This window comes from Corvus hawaiiensis, chromosome 1 (assembly GCF_020740725.1).
Source record: "Corvus hawaiiensis isolate bCorHaw1 chromosome 1, bCorHaw1.pri.cur, whole genome shotgun sequence".
Classification (NCBI taxonomy): Eukaryota; Metazoa; Chordata; class Aves; order Passeriformes; family Corvidae; genus Corvus; species Corvus hawaiiensis.
The window spans coordinates 33,188,795-33,211,811 of record NC_063213.1 but is presented as its reverse complement, the minus strand read 5'-3'; the positions used below and the strand labels follow the sequence as shown (position 1 = coordinate 33,211,811).

Genomic DNA, 23,017 nt, shown 5'->3' with positions numbered 1-23,017 from the left:
TTCACCCCAGATCATGCAATTTTAAACTAAGATGGAATCCGCTGTTCTGCTTGGTTTTCCTGGCTAATAAGTAATTTCTGAAAGCATTAAAAGTGATGAATAGACCTTATATGCCCTGTCTTTATCAAAGGCATCGTTTTCTCATTTCAATAGACACACACAGCCTGAACTTGATTCCACTTACCCACCCACAGATTTCCACATAGGAGGTCCACATTTACCACTTCTATTCTTTTAAAAGGACCTGTCATTCCTTCAGATCTTTGCATACAAATGTTTTTCCTGACTAGACATCTGTGTGACTAAAATGAAAGCATTTCCTTTCAGCTGTTTTTTTGCCAGTATCTTTTTACTCCTCCTTTCACCTGCAATATAATTTCTCTAACCCTGTGCTGAGACTTGCACTGTGCAGCTAAATTACTGCACCATCACAGCTCTGCTGATACCAGTAGGGCTGTATGGAGATTATCAAGATTTGTATGGGCAACTACAGCACTTTGAGGGCTGTAAGACAAAAATGCAGTATGGTCTGGGCTCATATGCTAGAGCACCCATGTGGTATTTGGAAGAAACAGCAAAAAGAACAACAAAATTCTAATGCTGGTAACTTTTCTAGTCAGCCAAGTGAAATGCAGATTAGGCAAATATCTTCAGACACCTTCGCTCTCTTACAGCTGGGTGGTTGAGTACTTAGGTGGCAATTTACATTTGCAGGTCTTTGAGCCAAAGCAATTTTAATCTGTGACCTTCTTCACCTGAGGAAGTTACTGTTACTTGGAACATTACACCATTTGCTTTATACAGCACCATTAATACTGAGATTAGCTCAGTTGGTGAGAGTTTGGTGCTAATAATGCCAAGGTTGTGGGTTTGATCTCCATAGTCACTTTGAATGGAGAGCCATTCACTTAAGACTTGGACTCGACGATCCTTGAGGGTCCCTTCCAACTTAGAATATTCTGCAATTGTGTGTAATAGCGGGGAAGGTGGAAGACAAATGCCCTGTTAGCTTCTTGCCATGTGTACAGAAGTAAGTCTAAAGAAAGTGCACATCTTGACATCAGTCCTGGGAAGAAAAATGGGACATAACTGTCCAATTATAGAGATAATTGGATTAAATTTCATGTCTGCATTCTTGCACACTGGTATGCATTTTAGGTATTATTCATGCCATCTATTTTAGGCACCTTGTTGTAGGTATGTAAGATACAAAGTCACCCTCCCTATGCTCAATTTATAGCCAATAGAGCAAAACACTCCAAGCAGCTCTATACTTGGGCTTAAGTTTCACTGACTTGTACAGAAGGATTCAATTCCTAATCTAGTTCTCTAAAGTTGACTATATAAATCCCTCCAGTGTTCGTACATCACCAAATATGTCAGGATTACTATTTTTTTTTTGACAACTAAGAACCTAATCTTCCTCCATTTCAATCAGACCTCAGAAGGCTCTGACTCAAATCCCATCCCCAAAGTTTTACAGAGAAGGTGTTTCTCAGAACCTTTCAATTTGTTTATTTTTAAGCATAGCAAGGCATAGCAATGTTACCTGATGGAAAGTGCAGGATTATTTCTTTTGTGCTCAGATTTGTTTCTTAATTGCCATCTGGAATTTGTCCAAGATTTTACAGGCACTGCCCAAAAGACAATTTGTTCATAGAATCACAGAATCATTTAGATTGGAAAAGGTCATCAAGTCCAGCCTAATGCTGCCAGCTCCATCATTAAATCATGTCCCTGCATATCACATCTACGTGTCTTTTAAATCCTTCTAGGTATGGTGATTAACCCCTTCCCTGGGCAGTGTGTTCCAATGCTTGACCACCTTTTCTGTGAAGAAATATTTCCTAATATCCAAACTAAACTTCCCCTGGCACAACCTGAGGCCATTTTCTCTCATTCTATTGCTTGATACTTGGGAGAATAGACTGCCCTCCAAGTTTCTACAATATCCTTTCAGGTAGTTGCAGAGATCTAAATGGGATCTGGAATAAAAGTGTAGTTTAAGTGACAAATATTACTCCAAACCTGTGCATTAGCACTACAGCTGCATGATTAGCCTTAAAGGAGAATCTTTAAGATCATAGAACTTATTAGGTTAGAAAAGAACTTCAAGAGTTTTAAGTAGGTATAAGTGCTGTGCCCACTGCGTTGGTGGAAAGAAGCATCTGAAATTACTGAATTACAATGTGGATCTGATTCTGTTTCTGCACGCATGAAATACACACACACACACACATCCCAAAAATCCAAAAGAAGCTTGAAGGCAAGTCACATATTTCTCCACTCCTATTATGTTAGCAGGCAGTAGCAAGAAAGGAAGAGTGAAGACTTACTAAACAAGAACATGATCAGTCAAAATAGGATGAAAATTACATCTGGAAAAATCTCCAAACATTTCATTTACAAGTCAGACTTTTCTGCTACTTCTTAAGGAATAGGGATAACAGCACTGAAAAGCAGAAGTGATCGACTATGCCAGTTTCTTAGAGGTTACTGATAACAAACAAAAAGGAATTTTTTCTTTCAAGACATTTTTACTTTCATTGTAAACTAGCAAAAGAGAACAATAGACAAAATGTTATTCAAATATGCCAGAAGCCTGCACACTAGAAGAGGGGAATAAGGGGTTTTCTGCATGAAGAAACAGTTTACTTTGAAATTGTGGGAACTTGAAGATGCATGACAAAAAAGAGACATTTATTTATCTCATAAAAAAAAAAACAAACAAACCCTGTATACATTTTGAGATTGTATTGTTTTTTTGATGGATATTTTCTAGTCTTCAATGGAAGAACTGATTTCTATATATTTTTGTTTCCAGCTCCCATAGGCCGGGAGAAAACCAGGAGCTGATGCCACATATGAAAAGGATGGAGAGGCCTCTTAGAAAATGGCTTTCCCATGCTACAGAGATAGGGACTGTATAATCAATCACTGGTTTTCTAATGTGTTATGGGAGTGCTGGAGTTACTGCTATATTACTAGTAAATCCAGAGAAAAAATTTAGATTATATTAAATATGGTAATTTCAGTGCTCATTAGGAAACTGTCTCTCCAGTGATATCTGATAGGTCAGCTGAAATACAAGAAATGTCATTTGCTGCTCAGTCTTCTCTGTTTTAATGAAACATGCTTTTAGAAACCAAGGGGACATTCTCTATTATTTAAATGCTTTTCTCAAGAACTGCAAGGTCACAGCTGTTTGCTCATGGAAGTCAGTAGCCTTCCCGGTAAAAGGGCTGAAAAACAGAGTGGCTTTTCCCCTCATCCTTAGCATGGAATCCAGAATCACCACTCCTGAGGACAGCTTTGTACATAACCCTGGTAAAGTAAGGGTCTTTCAGTGTTTTGTCCATCTTTCTAAAAGGAGGATACCATGAACAGTTCTTCAATGTTTCACTCAGAGAATCAATTTAAATTTGGATTCCTGTTCATCCCTGTCAGAAGCACATGCAGGCACACAGCAAGCTTGACATATTTTAAGTACTGAGCTTGTTAGATGGCACACTCCATTTGAAGTAATCCTCACTGTACTGGGTCCATGAGACGACTCTACTACAGCACCAATCCACTCATGGAATCCATGCATTTCCAATCTCTTCTGGTCTGCTCTGATGAAGTTTTACAGTGTTGTGATACTCAAATATCAGATAAATTTCTTTGTGTCAAAGAGTTATTAGTGGCAAATCTCACTGCTCTAAGACAGGAACTCTAATGAAATTTTAATGCACAAAAGACAGCACCGTGATAAAACAACCCACCTGAAATCTTTGCTTTGCCAAGATGTCTAATCTAATATTAATAAGTGACAACCACATCAGTTGCACATCAACCTAGTTTCTCTGAAGTGTCCTCTCATAATATGCTGTAAAATCTTCTCTTGCAAGCAGTGAAGCTTCTTAGACAAACAAATCAGTAATGTATCCTGTGCCTTTGCAACCTGGCTCTAAGTGAAGACTGCCTCTAAGTCTCGCTGCTTGGGTATGCTGGTACTTACAGCTTGCCAAGTTCAATGGGATACCACAATGTGGTATTCATCAAGTGCCTCCCAAATTCCCAGTTTGCCTTCTATGCAGTAAATAAACCAGCTAGGTGTGTTCCAAATAGGGCACCTCAGGTATTTCTCAAAGGCACTTACACGTCTACCAAATGGTTGTTAAACCAAAAGTTTTTGAGTACTGTGGGCATGTAGCACCTCAACTTACTGGGACCTGGTTGTAGAATGGGTGAGACAAGGTTCAGTGTTGGCCATCTTCTGAGGTCTTGGAGAAAATGGATAGTTGATGGAAAACAGCATGGAATTGTTTTGCACTTGTCTGGGGCAGGGAAAAGTGTTTGTATATTACTTCAAGTATGGATTTTCTGTCAGTAATGGCATTAAAAGAATGTTTTGCACCCTGAAGATACCTTACTGTAAGTGCATACCATGGCCAAAGGCATGGAGCATGAAACAACTTGTATACTTAAACTGAATTTCAGCCCTCTGCCTACTAACTTCTTTTGGTTATGGTGGAGGCATAAACTCCATCACTGAAAGTAACTTTTAAATGCTCTTATTGGGAGGAACACTCACACTCCTATCTAGACCAGTTATCCAATTATCAAATATCTACTTTTAGAGCTGGGAGTGGAGGATGGGTAGGGGAGCAGTGGAGAGGAGGAAATGAAGGCAGTACAATTTACTCATTATTAAAGTGGAGTCCCTAATACACCAAAATACACCAGAAGTGAAAGTAATTTCCATTTTAGGGGAAATGGTACGCTAATAGAGAAATTGTTATTTGGGATAAAGATCTTGAGGCTAACTGAAAAAGTAAATCCTATGTTGACAACTTGATACTGACTAGAGTGGTGCCTATTGTCTGTGTGGTCTTAGATATTCCAACATATCCTGCATCCTTTATAAGTGCAATTTGTGGAAATATTTCTTAAGGCCACAAAACCCGTAGACAGTATAAAATTAATGCTTTGTTTGCACAAGAAATAGGCAAGAGAGAAAAAAGGATGAAGATAATTACAGCAAAATTTACAGAAAATAAAGTTGGTGAAAAAATTCCCCAGGACACTACAAGGTTTGGCAATACTTATTCAGCTGTTGAACCCTACAGCAAGTCTTGTTGCTCTCCTCTTTCTGGGGAAAGCTCCAGGTCACCTTCACAGGGTCTGATTTTGAGAGAAAGCACATCCTCAGGTGTGCTTCCAACTCTTCAGGTAAAGGAGAAAACTCATATGTCTGAATATAACATTGATGGATGTTGCCAGGCAAGGGATGACCTTAGGAGATGGGAAGATTGCTGTTTAATGCAACCAGAAACTAAAGCACTATGCCACTTTCTCAGTGAACATCAGGGATATCTTTCAAATGGCTCCTTTATTATTCTACCTGGTAAAGCATACACAGCACATGGGCACAGAAAATGCTCTTGCCCTCTGTGGCCTTTGCAGGTCTCCCAGAACTCTCACTTTGGGGGCAGATTCACATTAACAGGTGAGCCAAAGCACCTTTGCAGGACTGGACATCTCCAGAGACTCCATGGTTTGGGAGAACACCCATTAGTAGAAGGGGAATGCTTCAGAATGTTCTGAAAAGGTTCCTTCTGTAGGAGATCAGAGTTTACTCCAGAAAGAATATATGTGCCACCTGCTAGTCATTGAGCTTCCCAGCAACCCACACTCAGACTCCTAACTCCTTGAGCTGGAGGGAGACTCAGAGTCAAACCAGACCACAGTGACTGGCAGGAGAGCACAAGCTGTCAGCTGGAAAGCCACGACACCAACTCCAAGAGAGCACATCTCAATATATTACAATGCATTAGAAATATTAAGGCACTTCAGCTTGTGTAGTTTAGAAGTTATGAGCACAAAGGGCATTTGCCTTTTAATAATGTTTTTATGAGCTGCCTGAGTGGCTTGCAAGCAGTTCAATATCCATTGCTGCATACCATTACTGCTGTATTTTCTAGAAGACTGCTTGGAAAACACAAGAAAGAAAATTACTGTGATCAAAGTCAAATTACAATACACAATTGCATTTCTGTGAATGCTCTATCCAGCTAATACAAATAGACTGGAAAAAATCGATTCAACAAGATTGTCGGAAAAACAAAGCCATGCTTCCAAAACCATGCCCCTTGGAGGTATGCTTTTAAATAACTCTGTGCTCCACTTACATGGTTTATAATGTCAATGAGAATTTGAAAGGATCTGTAAAAGGGAATGGTTTTGAGTTCTTCTATTGGATGTCTTAGTGTGCAGATAATATCACAAACAAAATATTTTGCTCTTGCTCAAGACTAATTTGATTCTGAAATGTCATAAGTGAATGGACTCCTGCAAGATAGAGTTTTGCATTTTCAAATGTATTTCCAAATCCTTAAACACCCACTCATTAGTATACCAAATACATTTTCAAATGAGTGCTTTGGTATGTTAGCATTGTTGTAAGCTAACAATATTTCCACAATATGTTTCTTGTGCCTTGCAGAAAATATTCTTGAAATGATAGTGGTTATAAATTCTTCATATTGCTGAATTTATGAAGCCTGCGGATTATGCTATTTATTCCTCACAAAGATTGTTCCCTACCTAAATAATTTTATGATTCTAAGACGTTTGTAAAAATACTCACATCCCTTCTTCACAATTCATTGCTTCAGAAGTAGATAAACATACTTGGATCTTCATTAATTTTTTCCCACAGTCACATTTTCAGTGTGAATTGTAAATAAACACAAAACTTCATATTCATTCATTATTTGGGAAGACATTCCAATTTCAGAAGTACTTTGCTGGGACATTGACTGACAGGATGTGGAAAAGGCACAAGCCAATTGATTTTAGCTTTCAAATTAGAGTTGTTGTTTACACTCTTTATAGTCAATCAATCTCAGTGAATTACCTGCAGGGAAAATCCAGATATCTGGTATTAATCTCAAAGATGTTCATGCATTTTTGGTCAGGAAAAGAAGCCAGACATTTTGAAAAAACTAATGTCTTTTATGATTTTAGCATGCTGGGGTTTCAATTTTGGGTTGCAACTGCAACCTTGTCACAGCTGCTGCCTGGCTGGCTTAGCCCTTAAACTAAAACTTAGATGAAATCCAAATACTTTTGACACTGGTGGGGAACTTTGACTCCATTATAGCAAAGCTCTGTGTAGGTCTTGGAGGGTTTTCGTGCCCTTATGTTAGTCTCAGGTTGAACCCTTTGGGAAGAGTGTCTACATCCAATACTGTCAGAGAGGTCTGACTTGGCCACACTGACAACATCTGATGCACCAGCTCCATGCAGTGCCATAGTCCAGACGTGGTGCATGCGGGACATAGGCACAGCCTTTATCCATACTAGCAACATTGTTTGGGAAAACAGAGCAGCAGCATCTCTAAGTCTGGCTGGAAAAACAGTGGTCCTGTTTAGTGCATCTTTTCATAAATTTCTTTCTTCAAAACCTCACATTTTTAGAGCAAGGCAGAGTGCAAGAACAAGTGGGGTTTTATTCTTCTCATGTGTAGTGACGCACAGGGAAACATGAAGGGCAAGAGGTGAACTCGAGGTGTTCTATGGGGCTCCAGAGCAAAAGCAGACATTTGGATGGTTTATGAAGGTTATTTTGATAACCTTAGGAAGGTTATTTTGATAGCCTTTCCTGTGGCCCGGTGGTAGCCCTGAATATGTTTTGTAGATACACTTGACAGTCAAGGGACTAAACCGTGCATTTTCTACATCAGCAGCAGTCAGCTTTTGCTGTGCCAATTTATGTCAGTTTATAGGAAGCCTTAATTCTTGTTTTGACAGCTACAGAATTGTTCTATGGCCCTGAAGGACTGATTATGGTTTTCCTACCTTCAGCCTTTTTCAGACATTCAAATCCTAATGGCAGTTGTGCTATGTTTGGATTTGGTTTTGTTTTTAATAAAAGGTGCTTGGCAGATAAATGGTATAATCCTTTGGGTCCAACATTTCAGCATTAAGGGGGGAAATGGATTTCTTTCTGAATTACTTGAAAAATATTACCTCTAAATTTTATGGATTCCTGTTCGATTCCTGGATGGATATCCAGACAGGATTGTCATCTGACAGAGAGGACATTTATTTTATAGTTAGTCTACATGAGAGTTTGACTTCTATTGTTAAATGAAGGTAGGTATGTGGCTTCTTCAGATGCTGGCAGTAAAATGCTGAGAAACAGGATTGCACAGGTGCGGTGCTGCCAACAACATGGCCATAATGACTGTGCTTTACTTGGAATCATCACCTAGGATCTCATTAGCTCCCATTAAAAGACATGACTTTAAACTTTTGACATTAGATGTGCAAATACATCATTAACACCTTTTAGTCCATCATCTGTACTGCAGCACTTCTAGTTGCAATTGAACTGAAATTTGTTCTGGAAATAACCTTTGCATGCACTAAAGCTACATTAAGAAGATAGGGGGTTTTCTATTCCCCTCTTGCATATTAAAGCAGTGATATTTATTTACTTAGATTGTCTTTGTGTCACTAACAATAACACTGACACATTTCCTTTTACCCATCTTTGCTAAGGGCTGTAGGACGACATATCCAACATTTTCATGTGGTACTTCATCACCTGCCAACATGTCCAACTCACGTTCGTGTGTTTTACAGGTTTTCTCTGGAGAGTCGCTTCCTTTAACTCCATTGCCTAGCTGGTTACCAAATGTTTACAAATGATTAACAGGATTTATGGAATTCAGGTCAAAGATATCATGTGGCACTACAGAGACTTAGTTGCTCTATTAGGAACAAATGCTTAGAAGTCCATTTTGGCCATGTTCAGCTCAATTATAGGACTGAGATACAGACCACATGCAATGAATTTTCAGCCTGTTCTGGCACTGCAGCACATTTAATGGAAAACAGCTCAGTGTGCGTTTGCCTGATCTACCTTTTCCACATGATGATTTTGTATGGGAATTTGCCAATGAAACTTACCAGTGTGCTTTTTTTCATGCTATGAACAAACACCAGGGCAGACAAAGCAGATAGAAAAATGGAATTAACATTATTCTGCTATTCTGCAATGGCAAGCCTAACCTTCAACAAAAATTGAGCTTCTGCATGCAATATCACTGCTTGAGCACCATGAGAGTCTGATTTACAGTTTGCCATGAGGGAAGAAAGAAGGTTTTATCCTTACCATTCCTACTTAGACTAAAGTATCTGCCTCAATGGTATCTGAGCCAACTAAGGCAGTATTGTAAGAAGTGTGGGTAATCAATGACTACGGTGACCTGGGTGCCTGAAATACACCAACAGAAAATACTCCTAGGATAGTCCACATTTTGTAGATGAGAATAATCATGCAGTTGCTGTTGTGACCAAGATATGAACATGCAGTCCTTCAAATACTTGAGGCAAAATGTTGGCAAAAGGATCAGTATAGAGGATTCAGAAGAAATAGCTGAAGAATCTATATACAAAATATTGAGGAAGGAAAGAATTAAGATGGTCTTATTTGGTACTTGGTGTCTTAGAAGCTAATTCTTTTTCTGGAAAACCTTAAAAGTACAGGCACCACTTGAAATATATAGAGCAGCAATGAGTTACAAACAATGTGATTCCTATGTCTTTTGAGGAGGCATATCCTTGTTTTTCTGTGTTTAAGTAAGAATTCATCCACAGGAGTGTGTCTTCTCCATTTACACTGAGACTCCCCTATGCAGGGTTTTTTCCCCCACTGCTTTTGTTCTTTCTACCTGTTCTACTTTGCCCAAAGGAGAGAGGGAGGTTTAAATTACTGAGCTGCATTTGAAATATAATTTCCCAACAGGTAAATAACAGTGATGAAACACTTGTTCTTGTTTAAATTTGACTTCCATATTCAGGCATGGATAAGTCACATCTTCGTATACTTAGAGAAGCTTGATTGCTACTTCAAAACCTACAGCCACAGGACTCAATAGAACCTTCACCATGGTTTTTGTAGTTTTGCTGTTACTTATTGCACAAGCAGCTGCTGAAACTCTTTGTCCACTATTCAAACCCCAGTGTGAAACTGCATTCAGCTGATTTTATACCGTCTGTTAAAAAAAATTCTCTCTTTGCACAGAATGAAGCACTGAGCAACTGCATGCAACAAAATAATATTTCATCTAGTAGACAGTGGTCTCATCTATGTGCAAGTAAAACAAGATGGAAAGAGGAAACTTTGTCCTAGGGCTCAGAATTATCATCAACTTCATCTGCCCCTGCATATTCCCCTGAAGGGCAACTGCCAATCTCAAACCAGAGTATCTGCAGAGGTCTGAAGAAGGGGGCATTTAAGTGAAAATTACTTACCTTTACTTTCTTGATTAAATCATAAATTTTACAAGAAAACAATTCTCCAGTCATTTCTTCAAATTTGTAGGAGGAACCAGTTTTTCTGAATAATAAGACCACTGCTGATGTGGTGACCAAGCCCTCTTTTTTGCCCACCCCTGCTCTGTATTTGATGTGCTGCTGCTGTTTCTGCTATCCCACCCTGTTTTGGTGGGTGTCATGCTCCTTCCTGGCAGAACTGCTGGATCAGTCCAGCCCCCTCCAGCTGTACCCCCAGAGCAATGGTGCGATAGGAAGTGATGGTAGGAAGAGATATATTAATAAAGGCAGATTAGACAAAACCTTAGTGCCTTTCACAATGGCAGGGCATGCTGAGTTTTAATTCCTAGAGATCTGATCTCCAACTATCTTGTAAGTGCTGTTTCTTAAAAGGTTGGTATGGTGCAGTATATGCTTTTCTCAGCCCTTCATCTTTCAACCTGGATGAGCTATGGAGTGAGGCTGGGGCCTCACTGCATCCATCCTTTACAACATCTAGCCTAACAGGGCCTGCCTCATCTCATGAGAAAGTGGATCTCAGAGCAGAAATATAAGAAATGCAACAAATAAATTAGATGCTCACACAGTTCAACAAAATTTCTTGTCACTTCCTATGAGCCAGAAAGAGAAAGAAAGCACCACTTCTGCCACAAAAAAAAAAAATCCACATAGCTTTAACAGGTCAATTGAACAGGTTTTCTCTTGACAATTTTCAAGTGTGTTTTGCTTCATCCATTACATTTGGTGTTCTGTTCCAGGCTGCCAGGTTTGAAGGAGAAAATGCCCAATAGCAGCACAGTACACATTGCTGGTACCTGTGGTAAAACTGCTGCCTCGTGTGTGCTCCAGTGCAGGCACCACAATGGAACAAAGTGCTTTTGGGTGTCCTTGCTGATTGCCCACAAAAACTTAATGCACTCCAAATTTTGGCTCACACTTTCTGTCCCTTTGCAGAGAGCTGGGATCCTTGCACTGTGTAAGAGCAATCATACCTGCTTCACATCGACACTTCTAAAATAGTTGAATTCAGGGTTGGCAGGTTCATGGCAGCTCCTGGGGTTGCCAGCCATCCTCCCTATTGGCCCCATCTCCAGCATGGTACCCAGATGCTTACAATGCTGAAGCAAGGGGCTGCAAACAACCATAAACTCAGACAAATGCACCTGGGGGGATTGTGAAGAGGAGGAGTACGTAGTCAAAGCATGAGGGTGACTCTTGCACCCAGGCCCCTTGCACCCACACTACTCCATGTGCAGCCCCTCACTGCACCAAGACTACATGGAGAGGCCACACACCAGGCTCTTGTGGCTCAGCATTTAAAGAGCTAAAATGTAATAATTTGAAAATGCATCCTGTAAGTATCTTACAAGCATCTTCTCCTACAGATGTCCAGAGCAGGGACACAACCTATTTCACTATCAGCTCCTCAATGAGAGCAGAGGGGTGGGTATATTTTTTAGGTAATGAGGTTACAAAATTATTTCTAGTGCAGTGAATACTTGCAAAGCCACCTGTGAAATTTTCAGTGGAAAGCAAAGACTATGGGAAGAGTGGGAGAAAACAAGCTGCAGGGGTGTCTGCAGGAGGTAGGGCAGCTTCTCCTGCTCTCTCTGCCCTGTGCCTGTACTCAAGGCAACCTTCAGCACCCCTAAGAACACCTAATTTAAATTGCTTGCATTCTCAGGCCTGTAAAAATATCAGATATGGGTTTTGTTAACTTGCAAGGCAAGTTCACAGCATTGACTCTGATTAGCTGACAGCACATCAAGTGTGATACAGAGCACCAAGGGCAGACAGCAGTAGCTGCCTCATCAGTTTAAAAATCATGGACAGGAACTTATTTTTGTCATAGAGCAATGATGCCATTTTTGTTTTTAAGGGTCTATCACTCTGTTGAAGGCAGGTGTTAGTGACCTGCTGCTTCTGATTCTACCAGAGCATATGCTCCTTGGGGAGTGGTAGGTGATGGGAATGCACATCATGAGGTCCAAAAAAAAGCGCCATATGAAATGCTCAGCCCTGACCAGGAGCTTGCACCCCTTGTCTTGCCTTGCAAAATGTTGTGTTACCTCATGCATCTTGGTGCCATCTACAAAGCAGAACAAAATATGCCTTGTTAAAATGGAATCACTCTGTAAGTGACATGAAAAGAGAGAGGGTATTTTAGTAAGAGGCACAGCTTCACCAAGAAGTCATGGATCACCACATCCAACTTAATAGAACTGTTCTCATCAGAGGAAAATGAAACTGCAGCTGTCGTGTGGAGCTTTTTAACCCATCACAGCTTACCAGCAATCTGCTCTCCACTTCTGACAGAAAAGACTTTCATCCTCAGGGTAAGTGTCTTGAGGCAAGAGTGGTGTCAGTACTAATAATCAAATGATAGAGATATTTTCTTGCAGACTGGCTAGTGCAGATTTTTGTCTGAACCTCCTCAGTTGTAGCGAAAGGAATATCCTGAAATCTGCATGAGGTACATTCCTTTGGCAATACCATCAAGTCAATGAATTTCTATGAACATATTATCTGAGACAGTTGTAACCTGTCTATTCCCATACCAGATCACTAATTACCTCCATTTGCTTTCTATAATAGACTTTTTTCTCTGTGGAGGGCTTTTTGACACAAAAATTTGTTTCACTCACAGCAACTGCAAGCTGATATTTAGATTTGTCCCTCCAAGGACAGTGAATTCTCTTTTACGTTTCTGAGATCAGTCATATGAGACAGTCCCCACCACCCAAGATACTGCAATCACCTCCTGAACCAAGTAGTTCCTGGGCTCAAAAGTGTAGAGGCACTCAGTCATGGCCATAAAAATATCCAAAGGCATTTTGCTGGGCATGATGGAAACCTGGGTTATGTTGGCCTTTAGGGCCCAGGATTTTCACAGGTTGTTTCAGTACCTGACATATTTCCCAACAACAGATGCTGTAGCTCTATATTCAGCATGTTTCAGTCTCCTCTGGGAACAACAGGGTGCTTCTCCTTCTCAGGCATTTTCTTAGCCTTTTTGATAAATGCTGTCTAAAAAGGCTGCATTTTGAAATGCTGACAGGTTTGTAAAGACAGAGACTAGTTCTGCCTTTGAGGACTGGTTGTGGCCATGGTGGCAACAGGGAGGAGGCAAAGGTTTGCAGACCCGTCTAGTTGCATAAACCCCATGAGACCGTTCTTCCCTCCCTTTGCCCAGGCAAAGCCATCTTTATTCCCTACCTCTCTCTACTTTTTCTTATTATTGAAATCTCATGGAATTTTTCCTTTACATTTTTTTTTGGGAAAATCCACTTCCCCTCAAGGGCACACTTCTTCCATTCCTATCACACTGGTGCCATGTGCTCTCTTCAACAAGGAATTGCTTCATCTGTATCCTTCTTTGAATATACATTTGTCTTAAAAGTCACAAATTATCACTTGCTGACATCTTTATTTTGTATCAAAAGAGAATATATTTCATTAATTGAATTTCTGCCTATTTTTCTGAGTAATTAAACGAGCCTATAACCCCACTGTTGCCTCGCAATGCTGACATAGAACCACAGTAAACACACCACTGCTTAGTAAAAAAATCTAGAAGACTGTAAAGAAGGCAGTGTCAATGACAAGCTTGCACACAGCTATGAGTGAAGGTTGTTTAGGGCAGTTTTCAGAAATTATCTTGGTGCCATTTGGCCCAGGAACCCTCATCAGTGAAGGAACACAAGTATCTAACATGCAGGCCACCACCAGCTTTGTAAGGAGTGGTGAGGATACTCGAAGTAATGAGGACACTGCGTTTAGAGCAGTGTATTGGCTATGTTAGCTTTCTCTACCTGACATTCCCCACGTAGCGCGCAATGATGCAATCCAGTGACACGGTTTGCGGTGCAAGCTTGCCAAAAGCAGGGAATGTGTGATCTGCTGAGATAATTTCATTGGTTTCATTGCTGAAACCAGCTGACTTCCATGCGCTGACCTCTATAACAGCACTTCAAATTACATGGCAAATGAGGATTTCAGGATGCTGTGGTCGTGGATGTAATTGCGTCTGAGATGATACAAGGGTGAGGAGGATTCATTTACCAGTGGCAAAATGTCTGCTGGCAATTCATGATCTCTGTACCAGGTTTATAGTGCTGGCATGTTGGGGCTTTGTGTAAAAAGGGGCTTGTAAGATAAAATGTTGTACAGGTGTGAAGAACATAAAGTCTAGTTATTGAGGGTGTGATGACCATAAGATAACAGAATAATGAGCAGCACATTCAGTATCTAAATCACTAATAAAAGTTTGCACTTGGTACTTGTGGCTCTGGGGAGTATATAGCAATTCTTTGTCATAATTTTCAGGTTTGCTGCATTTTTCCCTTCCTGCTGTCTGATCACTGGCACAAAGCACATTATTTACTTGGTGGCCCTATATAAAGTCTGCAGGACAAATCCTCTAGAGGTGTGTGGTTGGGTCATACTAAGAAAGCCTGGTCCTTTGCAGAGATGGGATAAGAAATACCTTCTGCAGCAGGCAGCAGAGGACTGAAGGATCCTCTGAGAAAAGTTAGTCTGGTACTTTTAGGATCAAAAAGACCTGAGGAGGGCATGGGGACATTGAGTGGGAGAATGTTTATATAATTAAAGGGCATTGAGAAATCTGGCTAAATTTGGCCCACACACACAGCAGGGTGCATTGGCTTTGGTGTGCATGTGTGTTGTGTTCAGGGGCACGTGCTTGGAGGCTCGTGCTGAGCCTTCCACAGCAATTCTGAAACTCAGTGCAGCGAGCTCTTAAAACATACTGCTGGGGGAGAGGAGCTGAGGCTGCCAGCACAAAAAAAGCTGTGAAGTTTAAGCCTCATTTAAAAGCCTCTGCAGTCACCTGAAAAACCTCACTCAATGGCTCTCAAGGGAAAGACAATTCTGAGTGTTCTTTAAAGCTCCTGAAGTACTTAAGGCTATGGATATATTTGTAGGTAATGACACACAGTGGGAAAAAGACAGAGCTGATCTCCACATTCAGTATTTGTGGAGACGGATCTGCTTCTGCTGCATAAACTTTGCCATGGTTCCTGAGCCTGAACACTGGCGGGCAGCTGCATGCGGTGGGATGCAAGGAGGGAAACCCTGGAGAGTACTTTTGGGCTGAGCATCAGCTGAATGAAGGCTCATTCCCCTGTGGATCTCCATCACATGAGCCAGTGAAGTAGGGGCCACCCACAGGTTAAAAATCACACTCCTCATACAAACAAAAAAGCTGACGAGGGCATAAGCTGAAAGTGTGTTGTCTGGGACTGCCAAATTGCTTACCTGAAGGAAACCACCAGGACACTGTCTCATCTCCCACCACAGCTGCAGGATGCACCTCTAAAGCACTCTCCTAATGCATTGAAAAGGGACAGGAAAATGGCCGTGAGAAGAGGGTAATAAGGAGATAGCTGAGGTGCTGTCCCTTCTCCCTCCCTTTCTTCTTCAGAGCACTGAGATTAGCAAGAGGAAGGGCAGCCTCTGCACCCTGCCCCTCCCGAGGAAAGCTGAACCCTGATTTAGCACCTGCTTGGCAGATGCTCAGACCATCAAAAGCCGGAGGATACCCTGAGGTGAAGCTCTATTGATGTGTAATACTTTGAACCAATGTATATTTCATTACTGTAGAGAGAGAGAATATGAATCAATAATTCAGGAGTAAGGAAAGGGGAAGGGATAGGTTGGAACCACTGCTGGGGGATGCATTTCACTTTTTGAAACACTTAAACTCTGTGGTTTTTCCAAAGACCACCTTGATTATATACCTACAGTCTTTTCAGTAAAGTCTTAAAGCCACTATACTCATCACAGGAACAATCATTCCTTACCCCATCACCCTAATCAATGAACAACATTTAACATAACGTTTCAAACCACAAACTTCCTTCTGGAGATTTTCTCTGATCCAGCCTCTCTCTGGAGGCAGGGGAAGAGAGAAGAGAGAGAAAATGGGGCTGGGAAACACTGAGAGAATAAAGATCAAACCAATATTAATTGAACAGTAGTCAAAAGGAGGGAGGCAAAGTAGTTACACAGATTTAATTTTGAACTGAGCCTTGAAGAAGAGAAGATAAATGAAAGAAGAAAATGAGGAGATAAAGGATTACTGATACAGGAAAAAATAACCCTGATTTTCCAGTGAAGAAAAACAGGTTGTTTTTTCTGAAGCATTAAGCTGAGATCTCAATTTCCAGCTGGAAGTATCTGGAATTTCTGTAATTTCAAAGGGCTTAGAAGAAAACTATTTTGCAAAACATGTGCCTGTTTGCTTGGAAATACTGTTCCAAACTGGTTATTTCTCAAAACATTTTTTTGAAATTGTTGAAATATCCTCTTTCCAAAGGCAGAAATTTCAAATCAAAATCTTCTGATTTGAGGTTTAGAACATCTTCATCACACTAAACATTAGATATGGGTTTTGAATTGTAAAATGGTGGTATCAAAATGAAACACTGTACCTCACCACTTTAATTTTGTTTTTTTTTAACACAGATTGAAGCTGTTTCTTCATATTGCTTGGCTTTGTCCTGAAAAATTGCACAAGAAGTTATCCTAACCTGTTTTCTCCCTTTGTGGTAACCTGTGCAAGAAGAGCAACATGACATGTTACATGAAGTGGCAGGACACTGGATTGGTACACATTTCCTTCCATGGACTGCTCTGAAAACATTTAGCTTGTCCAAATGAAAGTTGGTTTTAAAGACGAAACTTAGTATCACCCATATGTGTAAAACAGGAGTACCAGTTCTTGTGATTCATTTGTAGAATGTGCATCTCTGTGAGCCCTCATTTGTTCAGTGAGAAGCAGAACAAAGGCTGGAATATCTCTTTAGATTTTCTTATGGGAGAAAAAAGAAGAAAAAAGAAAAGATAGCCTGAGGTGTATTTAATTTGGCAAATATAAAAGTACAGACATAAGTAGGTTAACTTTAAGCTGACAAGGCAGGGTTACTCATTAATTAATTAAGTTTGCAAATTAACTCCTGACAAAATTTCCACTAACTTTAGCAGCATTTGCTTGCCACTCCAGGTGCTTTCAAAGGAGACTATTTTAATTGAAAGACAAAGAATAAAGGATGTTAAGTAGCTATTTGTTACAGCTGGAATCAAGCTGACACACTTAGACAATAACTTTGGAATGTTTTCTGAGGCTTTCCCAGCTCCTCTGACATACTGGGCTGACTGGTCGTGGCTTGACTGCCCTCAGGACTGGGAAGTTGATACATCCCAATGATCATACCTGCCTCTGTGGTTCACCTGAAATCATGTATTTGCTTCTTTTAATGCTTCTTCATTTAATTTCTTGTAGATTCATTCACAGGACTCATCAACATAATGACTGATATCATTTGGCGCTACACTGGAGATTTTATGGCCCCTGATATCGTTTGCAGGGTTGTTCGCTACTTCCAGGTAAAAAAACCTTGTGCTTTGTGTCCCCACAGCAGCAAACTCTGACAAAAATGCTGTATAGAATTTGTTTCTAGCAGCAAAAGAGCTAAATGCTGGAAATGTTCATTTAAAGGTGAAACATGTTAGTTAAAGCATATTAAATCTTTTAAATTTTTTGGGTAGGAAAAAAGGAAAAATAGCTGGGTGAATATACAAGGGAGGGGGGGTTGCTTTTTCCTTTTTTTTTCCCATAAGTTTTGAAATGCTCCTAGTTCAGAGTTCTCGCTGACATCACCTTCTGCAATGGATGCATCTCAACTGCTCTCTCATTATACTTTCTGCCCCAGGTGGTCCTTCTCTATGCCTCGACTTACGTCCTCGTGTCACTGAGCATAGACCGCTATCATGCCATAGTTTACCCCATGAAGTTCTTCCAAGGAGGTAGGAGAATTTCAGTACCTTGTTATTGCTGTAGATACTACTGTATAATTTTTTAGTTTCCAAAATTCCTAACCTTGTTGCTATGAATTATTTATTCCTGCTCTGGCTACGTTTGAACTCTGTTACAGTTTTCCAAATGATGAGGGAGCTGTGGTTTCAAGATTTATTAAACTCCACTTAGCCCTCAGCAGTTTTTATAAGTATTGTGTTAGCAAAGAACGAAATGACATTTTTAAAAGTATAGTGGTTTTCATTATCTTCCAGTATTTTCAGAAGGTTATTAGGGGGAAAAGCCTTGTATCACTATACTGACTGTAGGAGCTGAAATATCTGTACTGTCTATTTATTCACATTAAAAAATAACTTGGATGGAGGGTGGGGTAGTCTAATTCATACAATAGTTTGATATATCTTCAAAATATATAGCATGTAAGTTTGGATACCTATTGTTTCTTGTAATTTCTTCTGTTTGTTTAGTTTCAGGTTTTTTTACAGCATTCAGGTATATCCTGGCCTCTTAGCAGTACAGTTTAAAGAAAATTATTTCTTTCCTACAGAACCAAAGTGGGGTGTTAAGTATGTTGCACTGAGTGAAGAAACAGAAATAGCAGGTGGGGAGGAAGAAGAACAGTTAGAAGAAGCATGAGGTCTGGAGGATGTGCTTTAATCAGATGCAAATATCATTCTTGTTTTGGAGTAATGATGGCTTTTGCCAGACGGCTCTATTCAGGGGATCAGATTAATGGTCCTTCTGGCCTTAAAAACCTGTGAGTCAATCACAGCTGAGACAGTGGTGCAGCTTTGGGAGATGTTAAGGTCTGGAAGCTTCAAATACTTGTGTGAAATTTAGATTTATATTCCCCAGTGTGCAGATCAACTCTTTCAGAACAGGGAGATGGATATCAAGGTTTTTTCAGTGGGCTTCAGGAGGGGTGGCATTGCTCTACATTTCCTGCAGGAGGGCTCATAAACCAGGTGGGGCAGGGGCTCATAAACCTGCTGGCGGAGCAGGATGAGCTGTGGGACAAACCTGCTGGCATTTCTTCCTTATGCATGGTGCACAAAAAGCAGCACTTGTTAAATCACCACCTGGGCATAGTAAAGAATTTGATGATTAATCTTTGAAAAGCACTTTGGAGTTGAAACAAACCCACAACAAATCATTTCAAATCTTCATAAAAGCTTTTTTTTTTTTTTTAATCCCATCTCCTATACCTATACCATAAAGATTTTTGGGGTTTTTTTTTTAAGACTGGAGAAGACCAGACATTACCCCCAGTCAAGGGTAGCAGAGTCATCAGCTGGGTGCATCTCTAGTCGGGGGAAAAAGGTCACAAACAGAGAGAAATGACAAAACTGACAAAACTCACCTGCCTCTTGCCACCTGACACTGTTGCACAAGCAAAGACCATGTTCAAAGGAAAAAAGAAGGCAGCTGCAAATCCAAAAGAAGGCTCTAGAGAGGTATATTTATCATAGCAACTTTCTGGAACATACATAAAATAATCACCTTTTGCACCCAGCTATTTCTTGCAGAGGTGCCATGTGGGATGCTTTTGAAATGCCCTCTTAGCTATTCTTCAGATAGAGAACAAAGAGATTTACAAATCTTTGTCATTGGTGATGACACAGAGGAACTTCATGAACAGTTCTGACTCAACCTGTGGCAAATTTCTTTCAAAATGAAACCCTCATCCCCCCGAAATCCTTCAATCACGAAACAAAAGAGTTCTTTCTTCTTACTGATTTAAAAAATTATGTTTCTGTGTAGCCTTGAAATATAATTTTAGAAAAAAATCAAATATTTCACTTTGAAAATGTCAAACAATTTTTAAAATCGTGATTTAGTTACTAGCCCCAAGTCCTGTTAAAAAGCATTTGCAATGAGCTGTTCTTTGCATGGTTTTTAAGAAAGCAAACTTCAACAGCTGAATATTTTATACTTTGCAAGTACATAAATGACCACAGAAATTGCAGGATGAGAAGGAAATATGCCTTCTAATCCTAAAGCTTTTACTATAAGACACCTAATTCTACAACCAAGAGGGTATTAAGAATAAATTGTAAAATTAAGATCAAAAAAGAAAAGAAACTGAAGAGTTATAGCAGAAAATATTTTGTAAATACTTCATCATGTTGAAAAGGTATGTGCAAACAACACGCAAACTAAACAATAGGTGAAAGAAGAAATGCTTAAGTAAAAGACAAAACCCAAAAATATGTAAACTGATCCTTGCATAGCTTTGGGCTGAAAACAGTGCTATCACTGAGATTCTGGATCATCTCTGCTCTCTCTGGATTTAAAACCTAATTTTAAAGTGGCACTCAATTTATCAAAGGATTGCATAGCATTGACATTCTGGATGGCAGGAAGCAAAAATCCTTCCATGAGGTGACTCCCTGTCCCAGTTGCTGGGAGTTGAGAGATGTGCTCAAACCCATTGTCAGAATGTGTGGATGGTGGGAGCAGAGCAGAGGGGACAGTCACATGGAAACATCTTTTAGGAGAGTCAGAGCCAGAGCTCACAACTGAGATTCCCATCCCAACCCTGCGAGTTGGTCGTGGCCACCCCAGCATGGAAAACTCTAAAGCAAAATGCTCAGACTGGTTGAATAGAATATTGTATTTCAAAAGTTGTTATTTGATTTCATTTATAACAGATATAGCTCTAGTTATGTGATTTGCTGGCATTTAGAGCATATTAGAGCAACTATTAAAAATGCAGCACAAAAAAAAGCCCTGCTGGTGAGGCAGAAGATTAACATTATTCTGATAAAAAAAAAATCTACTTACCTATCAGCTCTGTAAAGCCCTTTAAACTAGCAAGGCCATATTCTACCAAATGCAAGGGACATTTGAAAATAAGAATAAATGAACATTGCAGGAAATGAGTGTTCATTTGTGTATGAAACACAAAGATACAATACCACTCTTGCCCAACCCAAATTGCCCAGTTCTGTTCAAATTAAGGTCATGCTATGCAACACAAAAAAATATGGTTTCTTTTCCAGCTCTGATCTTTTTCAGTTAGAAAAACACAGGTGGGCCCCACTGAGGCTTGCATGATTGTAGTTTAAGTAGTTAGTTCACATTTGAAATGTCCTTTCTGTCAGGAAATATTTTTCAAAATTTATTCTTAATATCCCTTTTGCTAAGTTTATTCTGTTATGCTTTGGGAAACTTCACAGTTCTCCTTTGCCTGTACAATATTTATAGCCTTAATCTAACCCTCTCACTTACACAGATGTCATCAGAGTTCCCTTAAGCCCTAGATTAGCAAGACCATACTTTGCTGAACGTGGGTAACATTTAAAAATGAGCAGGATAACTGAATATTTGCAACTGATGTTTTATAAAGCATAAAATTACTTTTTGAATGTTTCACCCACATGCTTTTGTATTGCTCTTTGAGCTTCAAGGAGGAAAGACATACTTCTTGATATGCATAATTTAAAGTGATTTTCTATTTCACACACAACCTCGGGTATTTTTTAGGACAATAAAGTATTTGAACACTAAAGCTTCCCAGATCAAAAAAAATCTGTTCCCATCTGTTCTTCTCACAGTCTGGCTGAGGAGGAACAACTGTCCCCGAGAATCATAGGTACTCTGCAGACCAGCCCTTTTTCCCCACACTTTTCAGCTAGGGCTAACTGGATTTTAGCAAGAAGGTGGAGGTTTTTGAATATTAAAGCCTTGGGACTTTTTGCTCCAACCCACTGATATTTACAAAATCCCATGGGTGCCACTAGGCATCACTTGGTTTCCCACTTGTTTTTCCCCACTTGGCAGTGGCCAGAAATCAAGAGGATGCAGTAACCCAAACCTGATTGAGGTTTTGGGATCCTTCAGCTCCTGTTCTTCACCATGAAGTCCAGCAGGATCTCCCAGTTCCTGTATTTTGCAGCAGATAAAACAGGGCTGGGCACTTGAGCACCATCATCTGCCTGGTCTCATGGTTAGCAGTCCACTCTTGGCGTGACTTGGGGTTATCAACAGGAGCTGGGTTTGGTCCCCATCATGATAAAGAGAAGTGCAGGGGATGCCCAGGCTCTTCAGGTCCACATTTCTTTGGGACAGTAAAGTTGCAGCTGGAGTTAAAAGCAGATGGTTATGCAGTCTTGTTCTGATCCTGAATTGAGGCATTTTCTTTTTCCTCATAGGAAATGTTTAGCAATCTTTCTCCCTTCAAGGTTCATCACTAGGCATGAAGTAGGGCAGGCCTGCAGACCTTTACATCCATTCATGATGTTTTCTTGGTGGCGTAGAGGTACCATTTGCATTTCATGTTTCTGACTTGCTGACCCTGACCTTTCTCGTAGTGTTTCAGATTCAACAGGGCCTAAACATCCTTAAATAAAACTTGCAAAATACAAGCCCATAATGGCGTGACAATTTATCATGAGAAAGCGATGAAATCCCTATTCTCCTTTGAAGTCTTTTCAGCATCAGCCAGCCGCAGCCTAAAATTCCCTTTCTTCACAGAATTTCTTCCTCCTCCCTGCCTTTCTGTCAGTAGTGCTGCAAGGGTTCACTCGCACCAACAACCCCACTGACACTGTCTGTTTGACTCTCGTACACAGAAAGACAGGCGAAAGTGCTTATTGGAGTGGCTTGGAGCCTCTCTTTCCTGTTTTCCATACCAACTCTGATTATTTTTGGGAAACGGCAGCTCTCCAATGGGGAAGTGCAGTGCTGGGCTCTCTGGCCTGATGACTCCTACTGGATCCCCTACATGACTGTGGTGGCTTTCCTGGTGTATTTCATTCCTCTGATCATTATCAGGTAAGCCTGAACCCCAGTCAGCAAGTGTGTGGTGAAAGCTGTCAAGTGTGCAATCAGCTTAATGCTTTAATTTCT

At 40.3% G+C, this 23,017-nt stretch overlaps 1 protein-coding gene across 2 annotated transcripts in view; it reads left to right on the top strand.

The window, feature by feature from the left end:
• Positions 1 to 23,017, top strand: part of NPSR1 (neuropeptide S receptor 1) — a 58,343-nt gene that overhangs the window by 21,415 nt on the left and 13,911 nt on the right. For both annotated transcript variants that reach the window (XM_048299169.1, XM_048299164.1), the window contains exons 3-5: positions 17,633 to 17,736; positions 18,063 to 18,156; positions 22,741 to 22,942. In XM_048299169.1, the coding sequence (XP_048155126.1) occupies positions 17,633 to 17,736; positions 18,063 to 18,156; positions 22,741 to 22,942 (400 nt within the window). The remainder of the gene's footprint in view (positions 1 to 17,632; positions 17,737 to 18,062; positions 18,157 to 22,740; positions 22,943 to 23,017) is intronic.